This window comes from Clarias gariepinus, chromosome 8 (assembly GCF_024256425.1).
Source record: "Clarias gariepinus isolate MV-2021 ecotype Netherlands chromosome 8, CGAR_prim_01v2, whole genome shotgun sequence".
Taxonomy (NCBI): Eukaryota; Metazoa; Chordata; class Actinopteri; order Siluriformes; family Clariidae; genus Clarias; species Clarias gariepinus.
The window spans coordinates 24,986,253-25,013,006 of NC_071107.1; the positions used below are offsets into that span (position 1 = coordinate 24,986,253).

General features: G+C 41.5%; 1 protein-coding gene across 5 annotated transcripts in view; it reads right to left on the reverse strand.

The window, feature by feature from the left end:
- Positions 1-26,754, reverse strand: part of ubr2 (ubiquitin protein ligase E3 component n-recognin 2) — a 45,211-nt gene that overhangs the window by 13,673 nt on the left and 4,784 nt on the right. For 3 of the 5 annotated variants that reach the window (XM_053501317.1, XM_053501318.1, XM_053501314.1), the window contains exons 2-31: positions 16,538-16,797; positions 15,988-16,066; positions 15,286-15,396; positions 14,771-14,901; positions 14,504-14,642; positions 11,040-11,102; positions 10,414-10,534; positions 10,131-10,235; positions 9,955-10,043; positions 8,984-9,082; positions 8,261-8,424; positions 7,659-7,758; positions 6,807-6,935; positions 5,816-5,999; positions 4,878-4,939; positions 4,642-4,752; positions 4,498-4,563; positions 4,245-4,367; positions 4,056-4,119; positions 3,788-3,912; positions 3,605-3,657; positions 3,409-3,511; positions 2,830-2,878; positions 2,597-2,751; positions 2,326-2,428; positions 2,140-2,249; positions 1,672-1,752; positions 1,402-1,583; positions 1,029-1,234; positions 827-920 (exon numbers count right to left, since the gene is read on the reverse strand). In XM_053501317.1, the coding sequence (XP_053357292.1) occupies positions 827-920; positions 1,029-1,234; positions 1,402-1,583; positions 1,672-1,752; positions 2,140-2,249; positions 2,326-2,428; positions 2,597-2,751; positions 2,830-2,878; positions 3,409-3,511; positions 3,605-3,657; positions 3,788-3,912; positions 4,056-4,119; positions 4,245-4,367; positions 4,498-4,563; positions 4,642-4,752; positions 4,878-4,939; positions 5,816-5,999; positions 6,807-6,935; positions 7,659-7,758; positions 8,261-8,424; positions 8,984-9,082; positions 9,955-10,043; positions 10,131-10,235; positions 10,414-10,534; positions 11,040-11,102; positions 14,504-14,642; positions 14,771-14,901; positions 15,286-15,396; positions 15,988-16,066; positions 16,538-16,797 (3,461 nt within the window). Of the gene's footprint in view, positions 1-826; positions 921-1,028; positions 1,235-1,401; positions 1,584-1,671; positions 1,753-2,139; positions 2,250-2,325; positions 2,429-2,596; positions 2,752-2,829; positions 2,879-3,408; positions 3,512-3,604; positions 3,658-3,787; positions 3,913-4,055; positions 4,120-4,244; positions 4,368-4,497; positions 4,564-4,641; positions 4,753-4,877; positions 4,940-5,815; positions 6,000-6,806; positions 6,936-7,658; positions 7,759-8,260; positions 8,425-8,802; positions 8,902-8,983; positions 9,083-9,954; positions 10,044-10,130; positions 10,236-10,413; positions 10,535-11,039; positions 11,103-14,503; positions 14,643-14,770; positions 14,902-15,285; positions 15,397-15,987; positions 16,067-16,537; positions 16,798-26,754 lie in introns of all 5 variants that reach the window. The other 2 variants (XM_053501319.1, XM_053501316.1) reach the window with 1 other exon arrangement.

The following is a 26,754-nucleotide window of genomic DNA, read 5'->3' on the forward strand; positions in this document are numbered from 1 at the left end:
ATGAGTTAAGCTTGTTGAGGTAATATTTATTAGATATAAATTGTTGGTTAGAGCATCTCCCCATCCAGAAAATATGAAAATTATTTTTATTTGGGAAGCAAACATCACGTTATATAATGGGCAAAACATGATATACTCAAAAACCAAGCATGCCAATGATGTACTCAAAAAAAACAACATACCGCTTCAAATTATTTGCTTTACCACGAGCCTCAACAGTTTTATGAGTGAAAAATAGCAAAGTGGGGGCCTCCGAGTGGCGCAGTGGTAAAGTGCTCGCCCTATCATCCGGAGATAGCTGGTTCGAACCCCTGGTGACGGCCGGAGGCACAGAGAGAGCTGATTGGCCGAGCTCTCTCAGGGGGGAGGGATGAGAGGTACTCGCGCTCCCACATTAATCATGGCTCTATAGCCAATCAGGGGCTCCTGTGAGCTCGCGCACGCGAAAGGAGCGGCTAGCCCTTTCCTCCGAGTGTGTTACTCCGCCCCTAATGGTGCGTGATCAAGCAGTTCGAAAAGATGCGGTCGGCTGACGTCACGCGGTTCAGAGGAAACACGTGATAGTCTTCGGCCCTCCTGGCTGAGTGGTAGTAGTAGCCTTAATGTGGGAGCCCCCTAGTGACGGAGAGGAATTGGCTACGACTGAATTAGGGGAGAAAATTGGAAAAATCCAAAAAATTATATTAAAAGTAAAAGAAAAATAGCAAAGTGCACATCCTAATGCGCTCTGATGCGGAGTTAATAATCGAATTGCTGTTAGTTGCAGTTTAACAGGCTACACTGAGTAGGAGGTAGTCATATAGGTAGATTTCGCTCAACTCCTCACCTCTGCCAGCAATGAGAGTGCATGATGTGACCACAGCTGCCAGTATGGGTACCAAAAGACAGGTCAGGGTGCATGAAGAGGGGATCATAGCTCTCTGTAACACAAATGGTTCCTCCAGAAATAAGCACACTGACTACCCAAGACTATTCAAATTACTAGGTCTGCAAACTAAAGTAAAGTAAACTGTAAACCATAACGTTACCTGGTTTGTGAGGGGGCCTTCTGCGGTTTTTGGACATGACAGTAGAGCGTTGCACGAATGCAGCAAGCACCATGGCTCTGCCATCAGGTCTGATTTCCTGCTCTTCTTGACACAGGATACACGTCACCACCTGCCTCCTTTCTCCTCCTCTGGCACGCCAACGACGAGGTCCCACACACACCAAAGCACTGTCGCATAAACTAGGACTGCAGCAAGAAGAGTATATAGATAATACATGAATAGTTTCAAGAATGTTTATTCTTATTTTTATGTGATGGTAAATAAATTAGTTGTGTTTACTGAAGTTGTTTGCTTTGTTATTGAGAATACAACAATACTCCAAAAGTCCTTGTTTAAAACAGCCCATGAGCACCTGTGGTCTGCTGATGTAGATGCGGAGGCATCAAGCTCCTCTAAACTCTGCTGGAAAAGCTCTTTGTTCTCATTGATAAAGTGTCTCTGCATCTCTGACATCTGAGCCATGATCTTTTCCCTGCGCAGTCTAGCCATCTCTGCTTTTCTCTTTCTCTCCGCTTTGTCTTTGTCCCGCACAGTCTGCAAGGCGCAGGTAGAGTTAGGTATTTCAACACACTAGAGCAATAATAAATTTGTCAATAGGGCAGAATGTTGCTCAGAGACTGACCTCCTCCTGACACTGCCCTGTTCCTTCACTAGGAAGTGTAGCAGCTGTGCGCTCACGCATAGTTTTAATGTTGACCACCATCTGTGGAGGGGTGAGAGGCGGGGAGATGAAAGTTAAAAGTAAGGCTGACCATCAATTTTTTTATATAAATTAATCTATCGATTTTAACCTCTACTGATTCTTTTCTGGTTGGATGATTAAGCTTTTATTAATTGCCAGTATTTCCAGCATTTTCCAGAAACATTATAATAATAATAATAGTTAATTCATAATGTAATTAGTTACAAATACAAATTTGTATTAAACATTAAAGTCCAGAGGCCATATGACGTGTGCATACCGTACAAGTTTAAATACATTAAATTTCGGCATGGTTGGTATAGAAAATATACACTGCTGCCCCCTGGTGGATATACTATGTGCTTACATAGAGAGAGTATAGCAAATTGCAACAAAAAAAAAAATTACTTTAAGGATCCAGCGAATCATGTCTTTGTGCACTTCCAGGTGGGGGGCACTCTGCAGAGTCTCTAACAGAGCCAGGATACTGGGAGTATTGCTTGGAGCTTCACCAGGACCTGTCACACAAGAAACCACAGGTCTGACTAAACGCTTGAGACTTTCTATAGTGTCAGAAGACAAACTAAAACTTACGGGAGATTTTGAGAGTGAAGATGAAGGTAACTTCATTGTCATCACCACTGCTCTCTAGCTGGTGCTGCTCCTCGATCAAAGCCATACCCATCAAGTGCAGCACCTGCAGCAACATGCATTCGCACAAGCAAACCCAACTGTAAACACAACTCAGCCATTAAATGTACTATACATCTGTACAATAGATGCTCATGATCTCAGCACAGTAAGTGCAACATTTCTGAATTTACCGGAACATCAAAACATTTTAACCCAACACACAAACATTTACCCTCTGCAGCATGGACTCTGACCAGTGTCCTCCACTAGGCTCTATAGCCCACTGCAGCACAGCTCCCAGCATGCCAAGCAGCACGTCACACTGCAGAATGTTTACCAAGCTGGCAAACAGAGGACAGAATGAAGGCAGGGCTGGTGGAGGCAGAGCTGCAAAACAGACACACAGACACTCACTTGTTTAGATGTCTCATTCTTTTACGATGATTACTGAGGAAATAAACTTACCTGGGTCCTCTCTATTCTGTCTCTTGAGCTTTCGCTGAGCTTCTTCAGCCTGTAACAAATAAACCACAACTACTTAGGCCCTGTGTACACCTGGTATTAATAGACATCTTGTGAAGAGGAAGTGACCAGCCAACAGAGGGGAAAAAAATCTTTCATATGATTCAGCAATTCACTTGAGACTCTTGTTAACATCAGTAGCCAGTGAGGCCGTTGTTGTTTTACTGTGTAAAATACAAATTAAAAAACTTCAATATGAGCACTCAAAATTTGTTTTAAAAGAATAATGCAGTGTTTTCAACTTTATTTCTGGTTACCTCATCTGTGGGCGATTACTAAAGACAATAACAGACACTTCCTGTTCTACCAACCAACAGACTTATAAACACGCTTAGAAATAAAGTCTACAGGATTCTATACAAAGAAAAATAAGTGAATACTGCATATAATGTTTGATTTACTCATTCATGAATTTTCAATCCGACATGATGCTATAGTCTTTGGTGAACTATCCCCAAATTATTTCTATTTGGAGTGATTGCCCATAGAATGTGTGTACATTTGCAGATCAGGATTAAATACCTTGGACTGATCAGCTCTGGAGTAATGGTAGAAATAGAGGTTGAACTGTTTGGCACTTTCTGAGCGGAGTTCATACAATCCTCTACCAGTCACTCCTGGCTTCCTGTTAAACATGATCAATTCAAGAATAAAATTATTTCCAGATAAATGTTTAAACTATGACACCAAGTCTTAAATAAAAGAGACAGACACTTACTTAAACAATGCAACGCTGTCAATGACTCTCTCCATTCCTGTCTCTTTATTTTCCTAAAGAGAAAAAACAGATTTATGAAGCCTTTCCAAGACTTTATATATAAAGGATGTAAATACATACGTAACTGGCAGCACTCAGAAAAGACATAACTAAATGAATAAGTCAATGTGTCAGTCTACACACATTTTCAGGCAAAGCTTTGACCAGCTCACTGTGAGCCATGGGACGAATACAAAGCTGATGAATTATCTCTCTCTTGAGTTCATCACAGTTTTCTACATGCCCAATGCCTGGGGTAAACCGCTCACCTAAAATACACACACAGATAGCAAGAAGACACACAATCTTTAGGCACAGATACCTTTCCGCATGTGTATAACTACTACTCTAAAAAATATCACCAAAATAGCCAATCAAGTGTTTAATTAGTTTCAGAATTATCTGCACTCACCCACAACCATTATAATGAGGTGGAGCATCTCCTCTATTAAAGTGCTGTTCTGCTGGACTACATCCTGGAACAAAAAAATAAATAAAATTAAAAAATTAAAAATTAAAATCACCCATAAACTGTAAGAACCACTGAGGAAATGCAAAAATGGCAATTATGGAACGTCAAGAATCAAATAGTATCACACACCTTGTTAGCATTCTCTCTGTTGTATCTCTTCCTACAGTCTGCTGAGCTGAAGATATGAAAGAGCTCAAATCGACTGAGCACAATCATCAGAAAATGGTTGGGATCCATCATGGATGCTCCCGCCTGCTCACAGTACACCATAATCATGTGTCAGAAAATGTACCAGCAAATTACAGCATGTTTTGCCTAGCTATTCGGCTCCATCAAGGCAAACAATATATACAGTATGATAAAAAAAATAATAAGTGCTAACCTGGAGCAACATGAGGTCCTTATCAAACATCTCAACCCTACACTTCACATTGTGGTAGTAATATATCTGTTTTAAAAAAAAAGCAAGTAAGATACAAAATAATTTTTGTGATACAAACAAAAATATTATTTTGTTAAAGTATACCTGATTGACTAAGGAGAAGCCATTTCTCCTCCACATTCCAGCATGCACCTGTGCACAGAGAACCAGGCAGCGAAGTGGATGCTCAATCACCATGGGGGGGCTGAGTTCACTCTGGGGAAGATCGACCACACACACACACACCACATTTACTGGTAAATAAACTCCCTTGCAAAAAAAAAAAAAAAAAAAAAAAAAACTGTGCAAACATAAAAAAAACAATACATATTATGCCTTACCAAAGGTAGCTGTTCAGGGAACCTATACGCCACTTCTGTTTTGCTAAGGAGAGCATGAAGTCCTTAATGAAAAATATTAAAAGGGCAGAAATTAAGAACAATACCTGCAATTTTGGAGCACTAATAGCATATTTCTTTTATTCAGTAAACAATGTCTCCTATCTGTGATGGACAAGCTGTAAACAGTTTCTTTTATATTAGAAAATGGAGTAAGAGGTCAAGAAAGAAGTTAAATTAATAAAACAATTTAACATAATCTCCTTGCTTTTCCATACAGTTTGTCCATCTGTCAACAAACTGTCATACTCCCTCATTAAAAATGTTTTAGGCTAAGCTGCGACCCATGAATGAACCGCCGTGTTCACTTTCTTCATCTTCATAGGTATGCTGCTTTCAGAGGAATGCCCAACAGGAGAAAGATCAGGATTATATTAACAGCTAAAAGCGATGTTTTTGCAGAATTTCAGCAGAGTGGGCAGAAGTGTCCTTCTTGATAGCCAACGACCTTCCCTATATTTCTTAATTCATTCTTGAACAATTCACGTCAAAACACTTTCTCCATATTGCACACAAAGTTTCTGATGAATATTGGCACAAGGTACGCCCTCAGAAAAACAAATGCACACTGCATGCATTTATGAATTAACTGATAAAATAAAGTTTTACACCTGCACAACAGTGACTGGGGAGACAGTAGCCGTGCTAATAAGACAGTACAGCCAACAGATATAATAATTGGAGTGCGGATGATTTTTGACTCCTCCTCATATTTGACGGGGTTTCTTTGGGGTGACGGGACTAGAAAAGAGGATTTAAACTGAAAAAAAGATGTGGGAGATCAAGACCAGAAGGTGGCGTTAATGGCACATACAGTAGCGGATTCCCATCGCAGGTAATAAAAAACAAGACAAAACCACAAGATAAACATGGTCTCCTACCTGCCAGCAATCGGGACACGGGGAGGTGAATGCTGACTTTCTCCTGTGAGACACAGTAGCGGATGGTGTCCACTGAGTGGCCACACATACTGAGAGTAATGGGCTGCTCACCATCAGTGAAACCGCTGTGGCAGTGAGTCAGAATTGTTAGGCACTTCTTATAGGCTTCAATTAGCACCCGCTCCTGCAAATACACAGCAAATATTTACAGTTATGAGATCATTTACAAGTCATGAGACCATCATCAACATGGAGTTGATATGGACACCAGTAATTTAACCTGGCCTTGAACAATTTATTCCAATCACTTATATGTCTGGTCTAATGAATCTCATGTGACATTTGATAAAAAAAAATTATATGCCACAAAACTAGATAAAAAAAAATAATAAAAAAAACTAGTTCATGGAGTTTCTTGTTTAAGACAGCGGGTGTAGTTTTGGGAACTATCCTGTAGAGTACCTGTCTATCCTTGTCAGTGGCATTGGCTTGTAACTGCCGTGCCTCTTAGCTGATACCTTTTTGAAATACTCTGTCTTGACTTTTTAAAAATTAATAATGTTCCAGTTTTGGGGACTGGTGCACCAGCAATTTCAGCACCCATTATCTGGAGCTCTGCCAGTTGCCTGTTTATTCTGGCACAGAAAATTCATCTATTTACAGGAGCTGCTTATCAAGGTTATTTTTCATGTAGCAGTTGTTATTTTGTTCATTTCTTGTAGGCCAAAACTTACTTCTCCGCCTTTGAATGCCTTTATATATTGACTTAAAAATCCGCCACATTCATATATTTCGCTTTTAAGACATCCCTGCTCTGAGACATTTTTCCCCCCAAAACACCTCAGAAATCTAAGACAAAAGTCATGTGATATAAGGACACACTGTGTTGGTTTTTGTTAGAGCAAAGATAATACATGTATCAGTAAACGAGGTCCTGTAGAAAGTGCACATATTGTAATGCAGTAGGATTGGCGAGAGTGTTTGCACTCACATCACTGGCACACCACTCTTGTATCATTGAGATAATGTGTGTGAGCTTCATCTGTAACGTGAAGGCTGCCTCCCACTCTGGTTCCATCTCTATGTGTTGGCCCACCTGTCGCACTACTGGGTCCATACCCTACAAAAACCACAAACATCACGCATTTGTCAATAGACATACATAGCTGCATTGCAACAGCAGCAACAATTGTTAAACACACTTCAGAGATAATAATGAGTTAAAATAGATTGAATTTAATTGAATACAACATGGCTAAGGTTAGAGATCTACTAATACCGATACCAGTATTGGGCATTTGTCCAATACTGCACTAATCTAGACATAGATCACTTCTGCACCGATACCACTTTATAGCAGAGCTGAACAATCACAATGCAACCCCTACATGCAGCCCCTCCTCCTCCTCATGTCAAAGCAGGTGTCAATGGTGAGGGGAAAAAAAAAACAAACAAACACGCATGTCGGTGAACTGCATGATCTCATGCCTCTAATATTTGGACTAGCATTCTCAGCCCTGTGTAGCTCATCAGTTTAAATCCTGCACAGTGGATCGATAAGGTTTGCAGAAAGTCGTTCTACATGCCTAGCAGTTTTAGGCCGCACACACTATTAAAACAATAGCAAGTGCATTTAATGATGGGCTTCAGACATACCATAAGGACATTCCAAAAAGCTCTGTATAGGATATACTCTGGGATGATGCCAGGTACTTGGATGCAATGTACTTGTACTTCGGTCTAACCAAAATGGTATCTGTGCATCCCAGGTTATACTGCACCCCCAAATAAACATTACAGCTATATCTGCAAGTCAACAATGCACAGACAAACATGTGATTACCTGCATGCACTTAAGCAGCTCCAGGAAGGCATCCAGTCCTTCCAGAAACTTCTCCCTGAGTTGGTCATTCCACTCTGTTGGACGGCTGATCAGGACATACCTGGGAAAAAATTTGTTAGTAGGTAACTGTTAGACAAAAATAAAAAACAGATTTGAGTCATCCAAGGGAGACATTTCATGTTACTGAATATGCTACATTCCATACAGAGAATATTATTATGAAATGAAATGGCTAAATACGCCTTGAAATGCATACTACAGGTATAGTCTCTGCGTTGTACGGCTCTATTTAAAAATAAAATCAATAAAAAAAATTTGTTGGAAACAAAATTTAGCTAATGCACATCTACACTTCCTAATAAAGGTTCTGTAAAGGTTTGGTCAAATTCACAATACTTAAGTGTTTAGGAGGAGTTGCAGATAAAAGAAGTTTGATGCATCCCTCTGCGTCACAGCCAATAATTACTAACTGTGCATTTTTTATTTTAAAAAGAGGTGTAAATCTGCATGAACTTTTAGCTATTTCACAGAATCTCCATACTACACAGATATGTTAATTTCTAACAATATTCTTCACAATCTTTTTTTTTTTCCATTCTTACTTGAGGTCTCCTATAAGACTCTGAACCCTGCGGAATTTAAAGGCCTGTTGTGCAGTGTAGCGTTCAAACTGAAATCGACCCTGCAAGTCTCTGTGTCTCAGGTGATCAACAAATGTGCGGATAATCGTGGTCATCAAGTTCTCCTCTGTGATCAGCATCCGCGCCTGTGGCAAGGGGAATAACACAATTAGTACGTTTAATAGTGATTCGACAATCAAATCAAGCCAACAATTTGATTTAATTCTAATAACTAGAAATTAAATTTTTTTTTGCTTAAAATTCAACCACTCATAATAAAAACCTTAACTCTAAGCATACAGTGTGTGATTGATAAAAATAATCACCATAGCACCAATGATGCATGGTGACAGTGTGACTGCTCTTTTAGCCCTGGCAGGCTGTGTGTAATTGACACTTGCGTTCTCTAATCGAATCGCACTGAGATAAGAGAGAAATGTAAGAACTAATGAAGAGTGGGAGTACCAACAACAACAAGCTTTTTTTGCGTCATCCTTACTGCAGCAGCCTCCTCTTTTACTCACCAGGGAAGGCACGGTGAAAATTTGCACTGAGAGGTCAGTAACGGAGAACTCCCTGTCATGGTCATCCTTCACGTAGTCGCTCTGCAAGCGCTCGTAGTTCTGCCAGCATCAGCAGGGTGTGCAGAGGAGAGAAAAGAGGCAAAAGAGAGAGAGAACGAGTGTGTGGGGTTGAGGTACTCACCAAGGTGGGGACGGTGAAGAGTTGCACAGACAGAGAGGTCACTGACACTAAGCGCTCGTGATCGTCCTCCATAAAATCTGTCTGGAGGCGCTGGTAATTCTATGACAAGGGAAAGGGCATGGGGGCACATTCATCTTCCGGGTCAGAGGTCAGGGGACACCTCACCCTTCACTTATACCCGGTGTTTACACCAGTGGTATAGACTATGATGCAAAAGAAGGGGTGAGAGCTTCACGTAAAACTGCCAGAGGTTATTTAATTTTTTAAGTATTTATTATTTAAAAGTAGTTCAGTTCTTAATCATCCACAGGGTAATACAAATGTAAAACTCTCACTGCAAATTAAAAAATCAAGTGGGGAATTATTTACATGGTACATCTAAGTATTCTAAAGTTCTCCTACTTTATTTTGATTGAGGAAGACTTCTGCTTTGTGGCTATGTGACTGTTTCAGCAAGAGCCTGACCCTGACATGCTGAAGCGGAGTTTGTAGGAAATACTACAGCCCCAAATCCATCAAATGCAAAACTAAAATGGAGCTACTGCTTCTCACACACTAAGCAATTGATATATAGCAGCAGAAAGAAATATGATGGGAAACGCTTACTTTTATTCCTGGTTATAAATCGAGAAATAAAGACCCAACGATTATGGAAGGTTATATGGTTTTAGTTGCTAGCTTTAATTATTGCTTCTGACATCATGAGCACTTGCTTAAGTCAGGCACCAGGTCTGCGTGTTAAAAATGTTATAACTTGAACACATTATCATGGCATACATAACATGATTAACACAAAACGTACTCATGGTTAAACTAAACCATAACTAAATTATAAAAGCATGTTTGCAATTTTCAATAAAAATAAAACTTTTTTTTTTTTAATTGAAAATTATCATAAAAACTGGTTTGCCCATCACCTTGTCATATTTGCTTATAGTGCAATAAACAGCCACAGGGACTAGATAGCTTACCTTTGCAAACTGAATAGCAAACAGCTTCTTATATTTCAAATCCATAAGTAGACTGCTCATGAACAGCTGGTGGTAAACATTTCTTGCCCCTAAAAGAAAACAGCTTTCAGTGTAAAACCCTTTAAGGTAGTAGACTTTACAACAGAATTAAAGTTTAAATATAAAACATTCAATACCTTTCCACATTTTGGAATCACAGAGCATTAAAGTATCAACGAGCGAGTTCTCTCCATCAGGGCCATTCTGTAGCCCCACCTGGCACAGGATCCTCCTCAGGGCATCTGGAAGATTTAAAACTGACTGTTATGTCACCAACAAAAATACATAAAAATTAAAAATATAAGGTTTATGAAAAAAAACTGACAACTCCACCAGCCGGAAAAGGTTTTGTGCATCAATACCAAAGTATGTATTGTACTCAAGTGTAAGCAAGAGCAAAAGACAAAACTAGATAACAACCTGAGGATCTGATGATGTGGGAAAGCCAGGAGAGCGCTTTGAGAGCAAAACACTGATGCGCTACCACTGAGGAGTGCATGACCTGGACCCGCAGGGGCTTTGACTGACGACTTGTGCTCCGCTAAACAAACAGAGTTTAAAGAAATTCCACACAAATAAATTACTCTGCATTAAAAACAATCAAGTAAATTATTTAGTGTGTGTTTACATTAAGCTGGGTAAATCCATAAACACATCTCTGTTCAGACCAAAACAGTGTTTTTCCTTCACTAAAACTGAGCATTTCCAAACGAAGCAAATCTAAAAAATGATGGCTTGCCAGTGCAAAAGCAAATACAAGGTTTGCAAAAATAAGGACTAACATTTTAAGAAAGTTTTATATATAATCACAGCTATACCAATAATTCCAAACTTTGGCTGAAATTCTTCTTATTTTTTCAAATTCTTACAGTTTGCTTAAATCAAACTGTCGGTCTGTGTGTGTGTGTAGTACGAGGCAAATTACACATTTTGGTGTTTTAATGTGAATGGAAAAAAAAGAAAGAAAAAGTTAGAGGGGAAGATATTGTTTTGAAAAAAAAGAAGAGTTTACCCGGCTCGTGGATATACTTTAACAAACAACTTACCACAATGACAGACTTGGCCAGGTCACAGAACTGAAAATCTCCATAACGTACAGACTTCCGCCCCTGAAAACCATAACACATAAGAACTGAAAACTTTGTATACAAATATTTAGTTGAAGCACAATCACAGACAGTACAGAAACTTTTATATGCGCATCTACACATGACTGAACTTTGAACTACAACATGATGAATGGACAGGACGGCACAAAAATTTCTTTTTAAATTGCAATCCGTTTAAAAAAAAATTAATAAATAAAAATATATTCAGTAACATCAATCCCTGCAGCATTTGTGCTCATAAAACAGCCATATGTCCTCATTTGCTGTAATCAATAACTATAGAAACTGTACCAGGATCCCCGATTAACACACGTTGTCCAAGACGACTTGATTTCGTATATAGGGATGAATTCAATTTTAAATGCAATCATTCTGCGGATGGCCATATGTTAATTTTGAAATGGTCAAATAAATTACCTTATTTTGAAATAAATAAACCACATCCATATCAATATTATACTCAATGCACATCTTTTTCACGCAGATGCATCATTCTTGGTGATTGGAGCAACAGAAACAAAGAAACAAAAACAAAGAACAAGCATCTGATTAAGCTACTCAATCAATGACATGCACTTAGTCCAGTGGTTCTCAAACATTTTCTGTCATTCCCCACTTAAGAGGGTGGGCGAATTTTCAAGCCCCACTTGTCAACAAAATGATAACGAAAACGGCCAAGTGTACTATTTATTGAAATATCAATTTCTAAACCGATAAGATCAAATAACACCAAGTTCAAAACAGATAAAATACACGTGCAATTGTTATAAGTGTCTTCCTACTTTGTTGGGTCTCATGCTGTCCGCTGCCAGCGGTTTAAGCCACAAAACACACACGGGTCTCTCTTCTGCCCCACCATCGCCACCATGAATCCAAGCGCAACATAGGCTTCATCATGTTTTCCTTTCGGCTGGGTTTTTGGTCGATTAGGCTAATGATGCTGAATCACCTGCTTTTTTGTGGTCCATGCAACAAATGTATTTATTAACGTTATTATGCTCACTATATACATTATGCATACATATGCATATCCTAATATAATATTTGATAGAGATTATGTAGAGGGGCAATCCGTGGCAGGGGGGCATTTTAGCGCATAACACCTGTTTGTGACGACGGTAAGGTTAGTTTTATATTCGCAACTCCGAATTCAATAGCTGCGTAAATAAACCCGCAAATAAGATACCCACATATATTTCCTCTCCACATTGTCTTTAAGCTACATCCGCCTTAAATTATACATGTTTAAAAGCATAAACACCATTATTCTCTACGGCGCAACGAATGATTTAGGGATCATCGCAAAATGCCGCACACGAACAAAAGCGTAGAACGATATTGATCTTCCCTTCTGTTCAGCGCCTGAAGGATCAAAAAGCAACTTTGTTACCACACTAGAAACGCCAGACTAGTACTGCCTGATAAAATATTAATGTTTAACAAAAATACAGAAACATCAGCATACACATTGGAATAAATGAAATTACATATATAATACCGAATGTTTCCTTATACATTGTTCCTCTGCAATTAACATGCCGACGTTAAACCGTTATTGTTGTACTATGGTTCCACTTTTTCCCTGATTTTATTTTTATTTACTTGTATTAATGATCAATTTCTTTGCGTGTGATTGTTTAGTTTTGAGTGTCCGATCTTTATTATCAATAAAGAAAAGCATGAATTAGAATAGGTACTTTCCTATTATTTTCCACTAATTCCCTCCCGTTCATTGCGCCCCACCTGTCATGTCTGTATTCCCCACTAACGGGGCGCGCCCCACACTTTGAGAACCACTGACTTAGTATAAGGAGCTGAGGGGTAAGTCTAAGACCAAGATTCTTAAAAACAATGTTTTCAATGCAGGATGCACCTCTCTTGATGACACTTGAGTCTAAAAATAAATAAATAAATCATAAAAGCTGTGTGACACATGTTACCTGTAAAAGTTCTAACCTTTGATCCATCAACTATGGCAGCACTAACAGCTATGTTCAGACGCTCATGCTGTGACAAAATTTAACAAGCTGTTACAGTAACCTTTTATCGCTCAATAAGTTAGCCAAAAAAATGAACTTACTTAGAAAAAACTGAGGAGCGTAGAGACACAAAAATGCTGAACACTGTTCTTTTGTACATTTAATTCACCAGGCAGGTAATAATCTACAAGGTAAAACAACCCAAAATCTGAGCTTTGGTTGCCCTACAAAAAGTATTGGATTAATCAGCACTACCTAATTTTTATGGTTTTTATGGACAATCTGGATTCCTGCACTGTATCATATGAGAGCATCTACAGTCACGTGATTGGCAAGAAGTCAAACAAGTTTAACAAACAAATGTTCAGTATTATTATTAGAATATTAATAAATCCCATAACAATAGACAAATGAGACTAATTGAATGAAATGAATACATTGGGTGAGGCATGGTAGCACATGCTACTCTTTCCAGTGTTGCCTTACATATGCAGCACATTTAACAAACACTGATTTACACCCACAAATGAGATTCTCCTGGTAGAACAGAAATGCTGTCAAAATGGGTGAATTACTTTTAAACTTCGGGAAACACACTGGGTGCATGCACCCTAACATGATGATATTAAAAAAAACATTATAATAATAAAAGTTCATCATACAGTCTTAAGGTCTTTACACACCAGAAATGACATGAATAAACAGTATTAATAAGCTAATATTTTGGTGGTGAATGAAACCCCTAAATTACCACAAATATTCACATCAAACGTGACGAGAACATGCGACTACAGGTTCTAAAAAGTTGCGATTTCACATCAATCAAAGATGGCCTAGTGCTGATTCTACTTGAATCAAGTTATAATTTGGGTGTACCCTTTACGGAGAAAAAGAAATGAACATGTAAAATGTCACCATTTGGTGCAGGAGTCAAACTGTACTATGGTCGCTTTATGACCTGCTTCAGGATGTCTTTGGGGCAGTTTCAGGAGTGTTGATGTTAATGACCTCACAATTAAATAAGGAGAAGAGCAAGAATTCAGGGGGCCAATCACTCAGAAACAGCACCTGGCCATTTGTCTGGGAAAAAATATTATCCAAAAAGTACTTTGCTAAATGAATAAAAAGGTTTAGTTTACAGGTACATCATGCCTATTTGTATGCAGTATGTGACTACAATTGTTTTAAACTATTGAGTGACATTATAACAAGCTGCATGGTGATTCGTCAGAGGTGTTCCCGTCATTGATAAATGATAAAATTGATCTTGGCAAAAGAACACTTCCCACTTTGCACAGAGAGAAATTCTGCAATTGATATAAAATCACTGCGAGGTTCCTGGCGCGGGAAGTTCGCCCCTAGTGTGTACAGAACTGAGCTGATGAGACTGCTAAATAAAATCATAAATAAAAGGAAGCTTACATCTCTGTCCACTGTAGTAGCAAAACTGACTGCCTCCTTCTGTGTGCAGTTCACAGCTTTCTGTAGTGTGTATATGACCTGCTCGTAAGTATGCACCTCATCATTAAACAGCATGCAGTAATAGGCGTCACCACGCTCCCTGTGAAGGAAAATAAAAAATATCACGATAACATCCAAGTTACCTGAATATTTTTTTTGTGACAATGTCAGGATTGATCGATATAAGGACAAGAAGTAAACAATGAACCAGTATCTTTGGGTACATACGGTGGTGCAAGGCCTTGGGGGAGCTCATTTTCCTTGTCCCATGTAAGCATGTCCACAGCATATTTCAGGATGATAGAAAAGATATTATATGTGCGGGCAATCATGTCTGCAGAGAGACTGGCAAGCGGATCCTGGAACAATGACATTTTGGGGAAGAGGAAATAGTTTCAGTATCGTCAAAAAAAATTTTATTAATAAATTCACAACCTAATACAAAGACAAATGTGTATGATTTGATACTCAGTTTAACATTGAATCATATAAGAAAAAAAAAAAAAGAATGCTCAGGTAATAGTTTCAAGAAAGCATTAAAGTTACATAGTGAATGTTAGCCAAGTTATTGGTCTTCAATAGTTTTAAAGAACTAAGCTAAAGCACTAAACTCAAACTAATCTATGTCATCAGGTTATTTATGTAACTTGACATTTAAAGCAAAGCTTATTAAAGGAGATCCCTGTAACTGTGCCCTTACACATGCTGCAGAGATAAGCTAAAAGAAAATCTGTCAGTCTGACCTCCTGGGAGGAGTCACTGATGTTGGGCTCATGTTTCTGACAGTAAGAACCCTTCTTCCATGCTTCTGTGTCTCCACAGTCACAGAACCCCCCTCCTCCAGAGGTTGTCATCTAGAGAGAGAAAGAGAGAGAGAGAGAGAGAGAGAGAGAAAGAGAGAATGTCATGTGTCAAGGACAAGTCTGGCTGAATCAAGACTCTCAAGGAATCAGACACACTTGGTTGCCATCTATGCCAGGGTCACAGTCATTTTCATGCAGGCTTTGGTAAGGTCTTTGCAGGTGTTACTATGATTACTGTAAAAACACCTTCAGGCCTTATCTTCATGTAAATCATTTAAACCTTGTACTGTCTTTTAAATTGAAAAGAATTGCTTCAGTGCTGGTTTCTCCAGCGTGTGTAGCATGTGTAACTCTAAAGCGTTAAGTTATACCTTGCCGTTCCACCTAGAATTCCTTCCATTTTTACTGTCTCAATCTCATGTTCTCATAACATATCTGCGAGGCCAAAGGCAAATGTAACGCTAATATTTCACCAGTGTAGCCAGCACACTGATATAAATGATGAACCTGATCGTCCCATCTAAACGGTAAGTTATAGCTGAGAACTTGTACACTGTACACAGGTGTAACTAAGGTGCATTTACTGGAGACTCTGTGGAAAACCAGGATACAGCATGAGTGCTTAGATGCGTTTGTGCTTACTCTGTAACGATGCTCCTTATGCACACTGCCTAAAAAGCACTGCATGCACAGCACACATGTTGGGTCTGCTGCACACTCCCTAAAAAGAGGAAATCAATACATATTTATTTTTGATGCATGAAAAATTGCATTAGATCGTTAATTTTCATTTTAAATATCAGATACCGTTCAGTTTACTTCACCAAACAGTTTAGATCTGAACAATTTACAGCCCAGCATTACCACAAAGCAAGAAAAGGATTTAGGATGTTAAAACATTGTAGTATATAAACATTATTGGCATTTTTACAAATGACAGACTTCTGCATTTTAATGTTTTAGTATTATTTGGGAACAGGTAATGTATGCTGAACTATAGCAAGTTGTGCGTGTTCTCAAGGTTTCAGACCAAAGAGAATAGCAGTTCCACACACTCCAGCCTTCCAGTAGGCTTACAGAAATTCGATCAGAATCACAATGTACCAACAGTCTAACCTTAATAAGCATTCTGTACTAGAGTTGGCATGTGTGCAGCTAGTAAAGAAGCTTGAAAACTGAAGTGGTCTCCTACCTGCAAGAATATGTGGGCTCTCCGACCTTAAAGACATGACCACAAAGCTGGGAAGGCTGGTTATTCTGCTCGAGCTTGGCCAGCCCAGTTGAAGGCTCTTCTCCACACAGGTACCACTCCATTGGTGCCTGCAGCAGCAACTGGGCCAGGAGGTCCTCACTCTGAGGGTTTAGGTTGGGCCCAAGGCAGTAGATTTTGGGCACATAGCAAGCCAGGTGCTGGTAGACGTCTTTGGGCAGGTCTGTTGCCTGAAGCCATTTCTGCAGCAGGAACAGCAAAGCTAAAGTTTATTTTACGGTGGAATTTTTTCCCCCCGCATTGCTTCACTGATATCATCAAAAAAGTTGTTTATTTCAGTAATTTAATTCAAAAAGTGAAACTAATTATATAGTTTATTACACACAGACTGATATATTCCAAGTGTCTATTTCTTTTAATTGTGATTATGAAAAAGTTAAATATTACAGACTCATGGTGTCACACTCTAATCAGCTAATCAACTCAAACCACCTGCAAAGTTTTCCTGAGCTTTTAAATGTTCCCAGAGTCTGGTTCAGTAGGCTGGCTGCTCACAGAGTGCTGTCTCTAAGCACATTAACGGAAAGTTGAATAGAAGGAAAAAATGTGATAGAAAATGGTGCACAAGCAACAGGGATAACTGCAGCCTTGGGAGAATTGTTAAACAAAGCCCATTCAAGAATTTGGGGGAGATTCACTAGGAGTGGACTGCAACTGGAATTAGTACTTAACGAGCCACCATGAACAGACGCATCCACCACTCTTGAACCAGAGACATTTACCATTTGGCAGACGCCCTTACCCAAAGCGATTTACATTTTTATCTCATTATACATCTAAGCAGTTAAGGGTTAAGGGCCGTTGCTTAAGAGCCGTCGTGGGATTAGAAGCTGGGACCGTCCGAGCGATAGTCCAGTGCCTTAACCACTGAGCTATCCTAGAAACAATGTTAGAGGCATCCTACCTGGGCTAAGGGTATAAACAAATTAACTGCTGCTCAGTAGGCCAAAGACCACTTTTCAGATGAAAGTCAACTTTGCAATTTATAAAAATCAAAAACACAGTATCTCAAAATATTAGAATATTTCCTGATCAATCAAAAAAAAATAAATAAATAAATGAGCAAACTGGTCATTTATGCATTTAATCAGTTAAATGGATTAGGAATTACTGCAGCACGCTGCATTTACTTAAACTTCAAAATAAATATTTTAATATTTTGCGTTGCTGTTTTTTTTTATAAATTGTAAGCCATAATCTTTTGTAAAGTTTTTTATTTACTTGACATGTAATGAATCTAGAATGAGTTTATTTTTTTTAATTAAATGACAAAAAAGCTTTTCCATATTATTACATCACATAATAGTATTTCCTTCTTACTGCCGGCACAATACAAAATAATATTCTGAATATTTCAAAATACAAGCAGGACTCAAATCAAGCGCAGCACGAGGAAATTGATTTTAATCTGCATTTCAGACTATGTTCAAGTCAGCTGTAATAGAATCAGAGTCCACACGTTAACTACACCGTGGAGGACTCTGGATCTGCTGTGAATTCTGGACAGTGTAAAAATATTGAGCTTGTATGTTACTGGTCACTTTATTCTTTTCAAATTAACACAAGCCAAATAAAAAGTGTCTGTGGGCCATAATCCTTCCTATTGATTAATCGTACTGATTAGACTATTAAGTAACAGTCTTGCAGCATACATTGGTTTCCAAATTCCTCAAAAGTTATGCTCTATATGTGACTATCTCTAGTTCTGTGTGGTAGAGAAGTAGAGCTCATTATGACTATTACTTGAAAATAAGGTGGCACCTTAGGGATGGGAATCATCAGACAGGAAGTTTTTTCCCCAATTTTGTAAAAAATGATCAAGGCAAAATCTTCTGCCTTGAAGCTTATTTTAATTAATTTTATAAGCTTTTGTTAGGTTTTTGCACAATTATTTGTTTGGGGTGACACAGCGCGCTTCTGGATGCAAGCCGCCAGTAAATACAGACGACGAAGAACGCTTACGTCAACCATAAAGCGGAAGGGGCGCAAACAGTTAGCTGTGTATTGATTTGAGGAAGCGTTCTGTTGTGGGCTGCGAAATGGAAGAGAGCGATAAAATTATATTAAAATTTATTTTAATGTGTGCCTTAGTTTTTTGATACTCAGTCATTTGAAATACCTATTTTTTAGTTTTTGCATCTGTAATGCACTTTATTAATCTTAGTGAACTTTAAGTTATTCTTGGTATTGTGAATAATGACTGTTCATTTTTTATAATATGCTATATTCTAAAAAGAAAACCAATGTGAACAGCAGATGTACTGCTACCCAATGTTATGCTTAGGGCTGGGCGATAAAACGATAACGATATGTATCACGATAGACACGTGATCGATATCAATAAAAAAATGTGTTCGATAAAACGTTCGATAATTTTTATTCTTTGTCGGAAGAAAACAGAGGTCGCGAAGCTAATTTGGTTGCTGTCATGCGCACTCGCTTCACGACCGGCACTAGGACCCTGAAGTCGTAGGGTGGTCGCGATTCAGGAAGTATAAAAGGAGACAAGATGGCGCTGATGGAAAAGACAAACGAGTCGATGCATTTCCATTCTTTTATTTATTGCGTTGTCAGGCGATATTACAAACTTCCGGTTGGAATCCGTACTTAAATCAAACCAAAAACTACTAAAAGAAAACAGGTTCAGGCTCTATATTCCAGCTCATCTCACATTTCCGCGTTCACGCACATTGGACTGCATTACCCACAAAGCATTGCCCGCACTGGACTACACTCCCGTAAACAGCTGCCGTAAAATCAACCGCTCTCCCGCAACAGCGGGTATAATTGTGTAAACTCTTGCTCTCGCGTGGTGACTCGCGTGGTTATCCTGCCTGTTCGCGCTATTTCCGCGTTTGGATTTATCGTCCACGCTACAAGGGCTAACTGCTAGTCTTCTGGTCCGCTTCCGGTTGCCCGTGACAGTTGCATTAACAAAGGCACTCGCTCTCTGGTAACCTAGCAATATAGAGAGTGATACTGTTACATGATTGACGTTAGTGTATCACGTTTGGTTGCGCCATGTCGTCTCATATGCTGGTCTGCTGGATCCTCTTTAAAAGCAGCAAATGCACTTATTTTATTACACTTTATTAAGCATTTATTACATTTTCTTTCATTTTGCACCGTAAGTGTTAAGAGATAATTGTTAAGTGTTATGTTTACATTTGAATTATTTGAGTTTTCCATGGTTATTGACATTTCTGTCTTAATAACTGAAGGGACTATGATCAGAGGAAGGTTAAGTTTAAAATAAAATGTTTAAATGTATTATATTTTTCTCCTGGTCCTTATTTTAAATGGGTCATAAAAATATCAATAATTATCAATATCGACCGATATGAAACACTGATATCGTGATACAGTTTTTAGCCATATTGCCCAGCCCCAGTTAGGCTACTATGGATTTTCGTTGGTAATTACGTTCAAGGTGTATTTTAGAGCTAAACAAATTAATAACTAGGGCTGGGTATCGAGTTCGATACTTTTGAAGCACCGACCGAATCGTCTCGATACTATCGAGTATCGGAAAAATCTTTTTCGTTCGGTGCCAAATTTCGATACCCAAAAGTATAATCTTGTCATCGTCAGTGAGCTACAAAAAGTGCGGCATCCTTAATGTGCCCGGATCAAATGCTGGTGATTGGCTGCTGCGAGACTGCCTTGAAAATCAATAGTTTACAGCGGTTACGCCCACTCGCCCAGAACTTGTCAAATGTGAGGCTGTAATGCACACTACACTTTAAACCGTAGCAAAAAATTTTACGCAAACGATGTTTAAGCGATCAAAAGTATGGCTACATTATGCCAAGATTGACGGCAACAGCGTGCGATGCAATATTTGTAAAAAGGTTATCGCGTCCAAGACTGGCAACACGTCAAATATGATGAAACACCTGACAGTACCAAAATTAATTTGCGAGCAGAAATTTGCTCCGTGTTTAAGTGCAAGAAGATCACGCCGGTGCAGTCATCATCATCCTCTCAGTATTTTCCTGACTCGGGGCCTCCAACAACATGCCCACCACAAGCGTCGTCCTCCGTGACTGATGAGGATAACGGCGCGATGACTGGGGCTCCGACAGGTAAACCGACATACACAATCGGCTAACTTTTAGCGCTTCATGCTTGTGTACCGTTAAAGTTAAGTTTAAGTTTGTGCGGGGTCACTTTAATAAATCATTTTTACCTTATGCGACGTTATGTACTGTTTGATGGCTTTAAATACGTAGCTATGTTGATGCTAAAATGCTTTAAGGTTAACAGTAAATGATGAAAGTTTACCTCACATAAAACTTATCTTATTTAAATGTCCTTAAAATAATTTGGATTTAATTCAAGAGCTTTCTGATCCTCTCATAGATTTACTGGATATGCATTTTTCAATGCCCAGAAAGGAACCAAAAACATCAAAATAAGTCCATGTGATATCAGTGGTTCAATCAAAATTATAAGAAGCTGTGAGAATACTTCTGTGTACAAAAAACAAAAATAACTTTATTCAATGATTTATCTATGGGAGGATCAGAATGCTCTTGGATTAAGTCCAAAATATCTTCATTTATAGATAATTAATAAAATAATTTTCATTTTTGGGTGAACTAAACCTTTAAGCGACAGTGAGCCTCACAAATACTTAAAACTGATTGAACTTTATTAAAACTGTTTACACTGATCTATTATGTTAATTACACTTTGTTCATTTTGTGCCTTTGTTTACTGGTCTTAGAGATAAGCCTGCTGTGAAAAGTGTCACAAACATCCTGAAAAATAAAACGAATGGTTATGACTATAACCTCTGTTCCCTGAAGGAGAGGAACGAGGTACAACACATATAGTATGGGATATCACGCCCTCTCGTGTCCTGGCTGAAGCCACCTTTATTCACGCCGTAAAGGCAGGCAAACCTGTGGTGACGTAGGTGTAGCCCCGCCTACACCTATAAACCATCGTCGCCACGGTTGACCCTCAGTTCGATAGCCGCTCTTCGCCGAGCGTAACTATGAGGCGGGGCAGCAATGTGTTGTACCTCGTTCCTCTCCTTCAGGGAACAGAGGTTATAGTCATAACCATTCGTTCCCTTTCAGTCGATTCACTCGGTACAACACATAGTATGGGACATATATTCACGCCCCGCCGAGTATCTATCAAAGTTAGTCACAAGAACCCTGACAGCTACTCTACTGCATTATGGACCCCGCAGAGAGGACACAATGAGCCACCGAGGGGGCCGTTATATCAAGTCGGTAGAACCGGACAAAAGTGTGTGGTGAGGACCAACTGGCTGCCGCGCAAATCTCGCCCGCAGACATTCCTTTGAACAGAGCCCATGATGTTGCCATAGCTCTCGTTGAATGTGCTTTCACACCCAGAGGCAATGGGACACTCTTGCTACTATAAGCTAGTGTAATAGCCTCCACAATCCAATGGGAAAGCCGCTGTTTAGACAGCGCTTTACCCTTTACTGGACTGGCAAAGCAGATAAACAGTTGATCACATAAGCGCATATCTACTGTACGGTCCATGTACACTCGTAGTGCACGTACGGGGCACAAATTATGCAATTTTCTCTGCTCATCAGAAGCAAAAGGAGGAGGAAAAAAGCTATAAAGGTCAAAGACCATAGAGCTATAATCAGTGGAGACGACCTTCGGTACATAGGCCGCGTTCGGCCGTAGAGTAACCTTTAACCCATTAGCAGCAAACTGCGTACAGGATGGATGCACGGATAAAGCGTGGAGATCGCCCACTCGTTTAGCAGATGCTAAAGCAAGAAGAAGTGCCGTCTTATATGAAAGAATTTTCATATCTATAGACTCAACTGGCTCAAAAGGAGGACCACAGAGGGCCTCAAGCACTAACAATAAATCCCAGGACGGAACACTGGACCTCGTAGTGGGTCGCAGACGTCGCACTCCCTTTAAAAACCGTACTGCCAGCGGATGAGCCCCTGGTGACACTCCGTCAAAACCAACATGACAGGCTGATATAGCCGCCAAGTACACTTTAATAGTAGAGAAGGAAAGGCCTTTCTCTAATAGTTCTTGTAGAAAAGACAAAATCTCCACCATGGAGCACTGAAATGGAAGAACATTATGTTCTTGACACCATTGCTCAAATGCTCGCCACTTGTAAGCATATAAACCTCTAGTAGACGAGGCCTGAGCACTTTGGATTGTCTCAATCACATTCGGGGGAAGCCCTTTTGCTAACAAATTGGACCTTTCAACAGGTAAGCGTGCAAGTTCCACAGCTCGGGACGCGGGTGCACTACCTCTCCCCCTGCCTGAGACAGAAGGTCCCTGAGGAGAGGAAGTTTCCATGGTTCTGCTGCTAGCAGGCTGACTATCTCTGCGTACCACAACTTCGCCGGCCAATGAGGTGCCACCAGGATTAGTGACAGGCCCTGCTGACGTACCCTCTCTGTGACAGGCAGAATCAGTTCTACCGGAGGGAAAGCATACAATAGAGCTGGGGGCCATGAGTGTGCCAGCGCATCGATCCCCAGTGGGGCATTGCGATCCGTTATGGAGAAGAATAGTGGGCAGTGAGCATTTTCTTTGGATGCAAAAAGATCCACTGCTGCCCTGCCGAAGCGCTCCCAGATCTGAGCTACCACCCATGGGTGTAATCTCCATTCCCTCACAAGCGGGCCCCCTCTGGATAGAAGGTCCGCCCCCAAATTCAGGTGCCCTGGAATGTGAGTGGCCCTGAGTGACAGAAGATGAACACTGGACCATAGCAATAGAGAATGAGAGAGTTTCAGCAGGGGAAGTGAACGAGTCCCCCCTTGTCTGTTTATATACGACACCACTGTTGTATTGTCTGTCCTGATTAGAACATGATGGCCTGTTAAAGCCAGACGAAAATGACTCAGGGCTAAGAACACTGCTAACAGCTCCAAATAGTTGATGTGAAGCCTGCGTTGTTTCTGTGACCACGCCCCCCTGATCGCGGAGCCGTCGCACAGAGCGCCCCAGCCGCTGAGGGAGGCATCTGTTGACACCACTTTGCGAAACGATACCCTGCCTATCGGAGAGCCCTGACGTAATAGCCTGGGTTCCCTCCAGGGCAGAAGGGCTGACATGCATGACGGTGTCACCGTCAGCCTCCTGTTGAGGTGGCGCGCCGCACATAGGCGGTGAGAGCGCACCCAGCGCTGAAACGCACGCATGTTCAACAGCCCGAGAGGCACCACAGTGATCATAGACGCCATCATTCCCATTAGTTGTAAAAACACTCGGAAACGAAGTTTGTGTTGCAACTGAAACAGAGCAAGGCAGCGCTGAAACGCGGCTATTCTGTGCTCTGAGAGACGTGCTCGGCTGGTAACGGAGCATATCTCCAGACCCAGGAATGAACACTGTTGACTCGGAATCAGTGAGCTTTTCTGCATATTTACTGAGAACCCTAAAGTCTGAATGTGAGACAGAACTAGTGCTGTCTGTTTCTCTGCCCGCTCGCTTGAGCTCGCTATCAGTGCCCAGTCGTCTAAATAGGCTAATATGCGAATGCCTTTCTCCCGAAGAGGAGACAGCGCCGCCTCGGCGCACTTCGTGAACGTTCGGGGAGCTAGTGACAGGCCGAACGGCAGCACTAGGTACTCGTAGGCCACGCCCTCGAATGCAAACCTCAGAAACTTTCTGTGGCGCGGAAAGATCGCTATATGAAAATAAGCATCTGTGAGATCGATCGTAGTGAACCAATCTCCCGGGCCTATTGCATTTAGCAGTTGCCTCAGAGTAAGCATTTTGAACTTGTACGTTCTTAGAAACGTGTTCAATATTCTCAGATCCAAAATAGGACGCAGTCCTCCCCCCCTCTTCGGAACGACAAAATACCGGCTGTACCAACCTGAGTTCGCTTCCGAAGGAGGCACCACTTGAATCGCCCTTTTGCTCAGAAGAGAATTTATCTCTTCCCGAAGCACCGCTGCGGCGTCGTCCGACACCTCGGTGTTGATTATGGAAGAGAAGCGCGGTGGCTTTACGCGAAACTGCAGTCGGTATCCCATAGCGACTGTGTTTTGCACCCATGTCGAGACTGCGCATGCGCGCCACTCGAGAACGTGGGACGCCAACCGGCCCGCATTGGTTTCTGAAAGGGGTCTGCTGCCCCCTGGCGTTTCGCCAGAGTGCAGCCTCATCGATGGCACTGGGCTTTTTTGTTTTGCAACATTGTAAACAGGAAAATTCTTTATTGGTTTCAATAATGTAACATTCACATGATTTACAAAATGCACCATTTTTGGGGCAATCACACTGCAAACATCGAGGGTACTTGCTGTAAGTCCCTGAGAACTTTTTAACACGCCCCAACTGGGGTTCATAACTCGAACATAAACACTTGTGTGTGAGGGGGGGGGATTGTGCTTGGGAGACTGTGTTAGGGAAGTGCAGCGCCGTTTGGGACTGATTTCCTGAACATAACGTAGCGGCCTCTTGGGCGGCATTGAGAGAGGAGAAGCAGTGTCTCCCTGCTGCCAGAGCTCCTCTCTCTTTAAAATCTGAGCTAGGAGGAGTGAGGATTCTTCCTCCTAGTCGCTGAATCCTTTCGGACGCCTGGTGGGGGGCCCATACCCCAGGCCGACTGCCGTGGGTTTTGCCTGGGAGGCTGTTGTTTCACCGGTCGAGAGCTCGAGCTAGCTGCCGGCGGTGGTCTCTTATGAGGTGGTCGCGGAGTGGTCATACTTCGAGCCTGTTTGGGCTTCACCTCTCGTCGCGGAATAATGTCTCGCAACGCTTCGGCCTGTTTCCTTCTGAAGTCAAACTTTGCCTGAATGGCATCGAGTGACTGGCCGAACAAACCCTCAGCAGACAGCGGTTCGTCCAAGTAGACAGCCCTGTCTCTATCAGGAATGTCAGAGAGCGTGAGCCATAAATGCCTCTGTGCTACTACTGCGCTCGCCATCCCTCTTCCGAGGGAAAGAGCCGCACAACGAGACATGCGCAAAATGTAGTCTGTCGCTGTCCTGACCTCGTTAAGCAGCGCACAGAACGGGCTCTCCTGAGGCACCAGTGAGCCGAGCTCTGCCAAACACATTGCCTGATATGTTTGAAGCAGCGTAGCGGAATTGAGCGCACGAGCAGTGCCCGCTTGAGCGCGATAAATCTTCTCCAGCTGGGCAGAGGAGAATCTACAATGTTTAGACGGAAGGAGAGTAGGTCCAGACACTCCATGATTGTGCGAGGGTGCCAAATAAGCAGCCAAAGATGGCTCCATTGGCGGTGGGCTAACTAGTCCTGCCTTCTCAGCTCCGTCTAATTCCAAATATTGTCCGTAACCGGGCACTGATACACGGGTCGACAGCGGCTTGCTCCATGACGACGTTAATTCGCCGACAAAGTCGGGAAACATGGGCAAGCAGTTCTTAACTGTTGTCGGTTCAGGAGGAAGAAAAAAATCCCGCGAACCTTGACGGTTTTTGAGCCGGCTGCGGGGAGGGCCACTCCACCTCCAGCTTCTCAGCCGCTCGGCGGTAGAGAGCAAAAAATGAAGTGTCGTCCCGAGCGGTTAACGCAGTAGCAGCGGAGCTCTGAGCAGGCGGCACAATTTCATGCTCGTCCTCCGACAAGCCATGTATCTCTAGGCCGATGTCGAGCACGTCATCGTCCTCGAAAGCATGCTGCTCGGTGCCTGGCTGCTGGCCAGCGCTGTAGGAGAGCCCACGGTCCTCCGAACCCTCGAGATACTCCATCTGGTCCGCCCAGCTAGGTGCGGGGACTTCTGACGGAAATTCCTCGTCAGCAGACACAGGCGAAGCTGGGACTGCTGATTCGGAAAGGAGGGGGTCCTGCTGAGCGACTGTATTTCTCCCCAGGGTCCTTTCCACGAACGTGACCCGTCTTTCCAGCGTTGAACGCCGGAGCTGGCGACAAAGCTCACATGACTCTGGCTCAGCTAGAGCTCTCCTAGCATGGAGAATCCCCAGACAGACGGGGCACGCTTCGTGCTGGTCCTTCTCGTGCAAGGAGAAGCCGCACTCCTGAGGACAGGGGCGAACAGCGGACCTCTTCTTAGCTACATTAGCTTGCATGCTCATCTTAGCTAGCGCTGTTAGCACAGCTAAACAGAAGCCAACTAACTGAGATGTTGCTAATGTTCTGACTGTCAGAAAACTTAAAAGTCAGCGCCCCGCG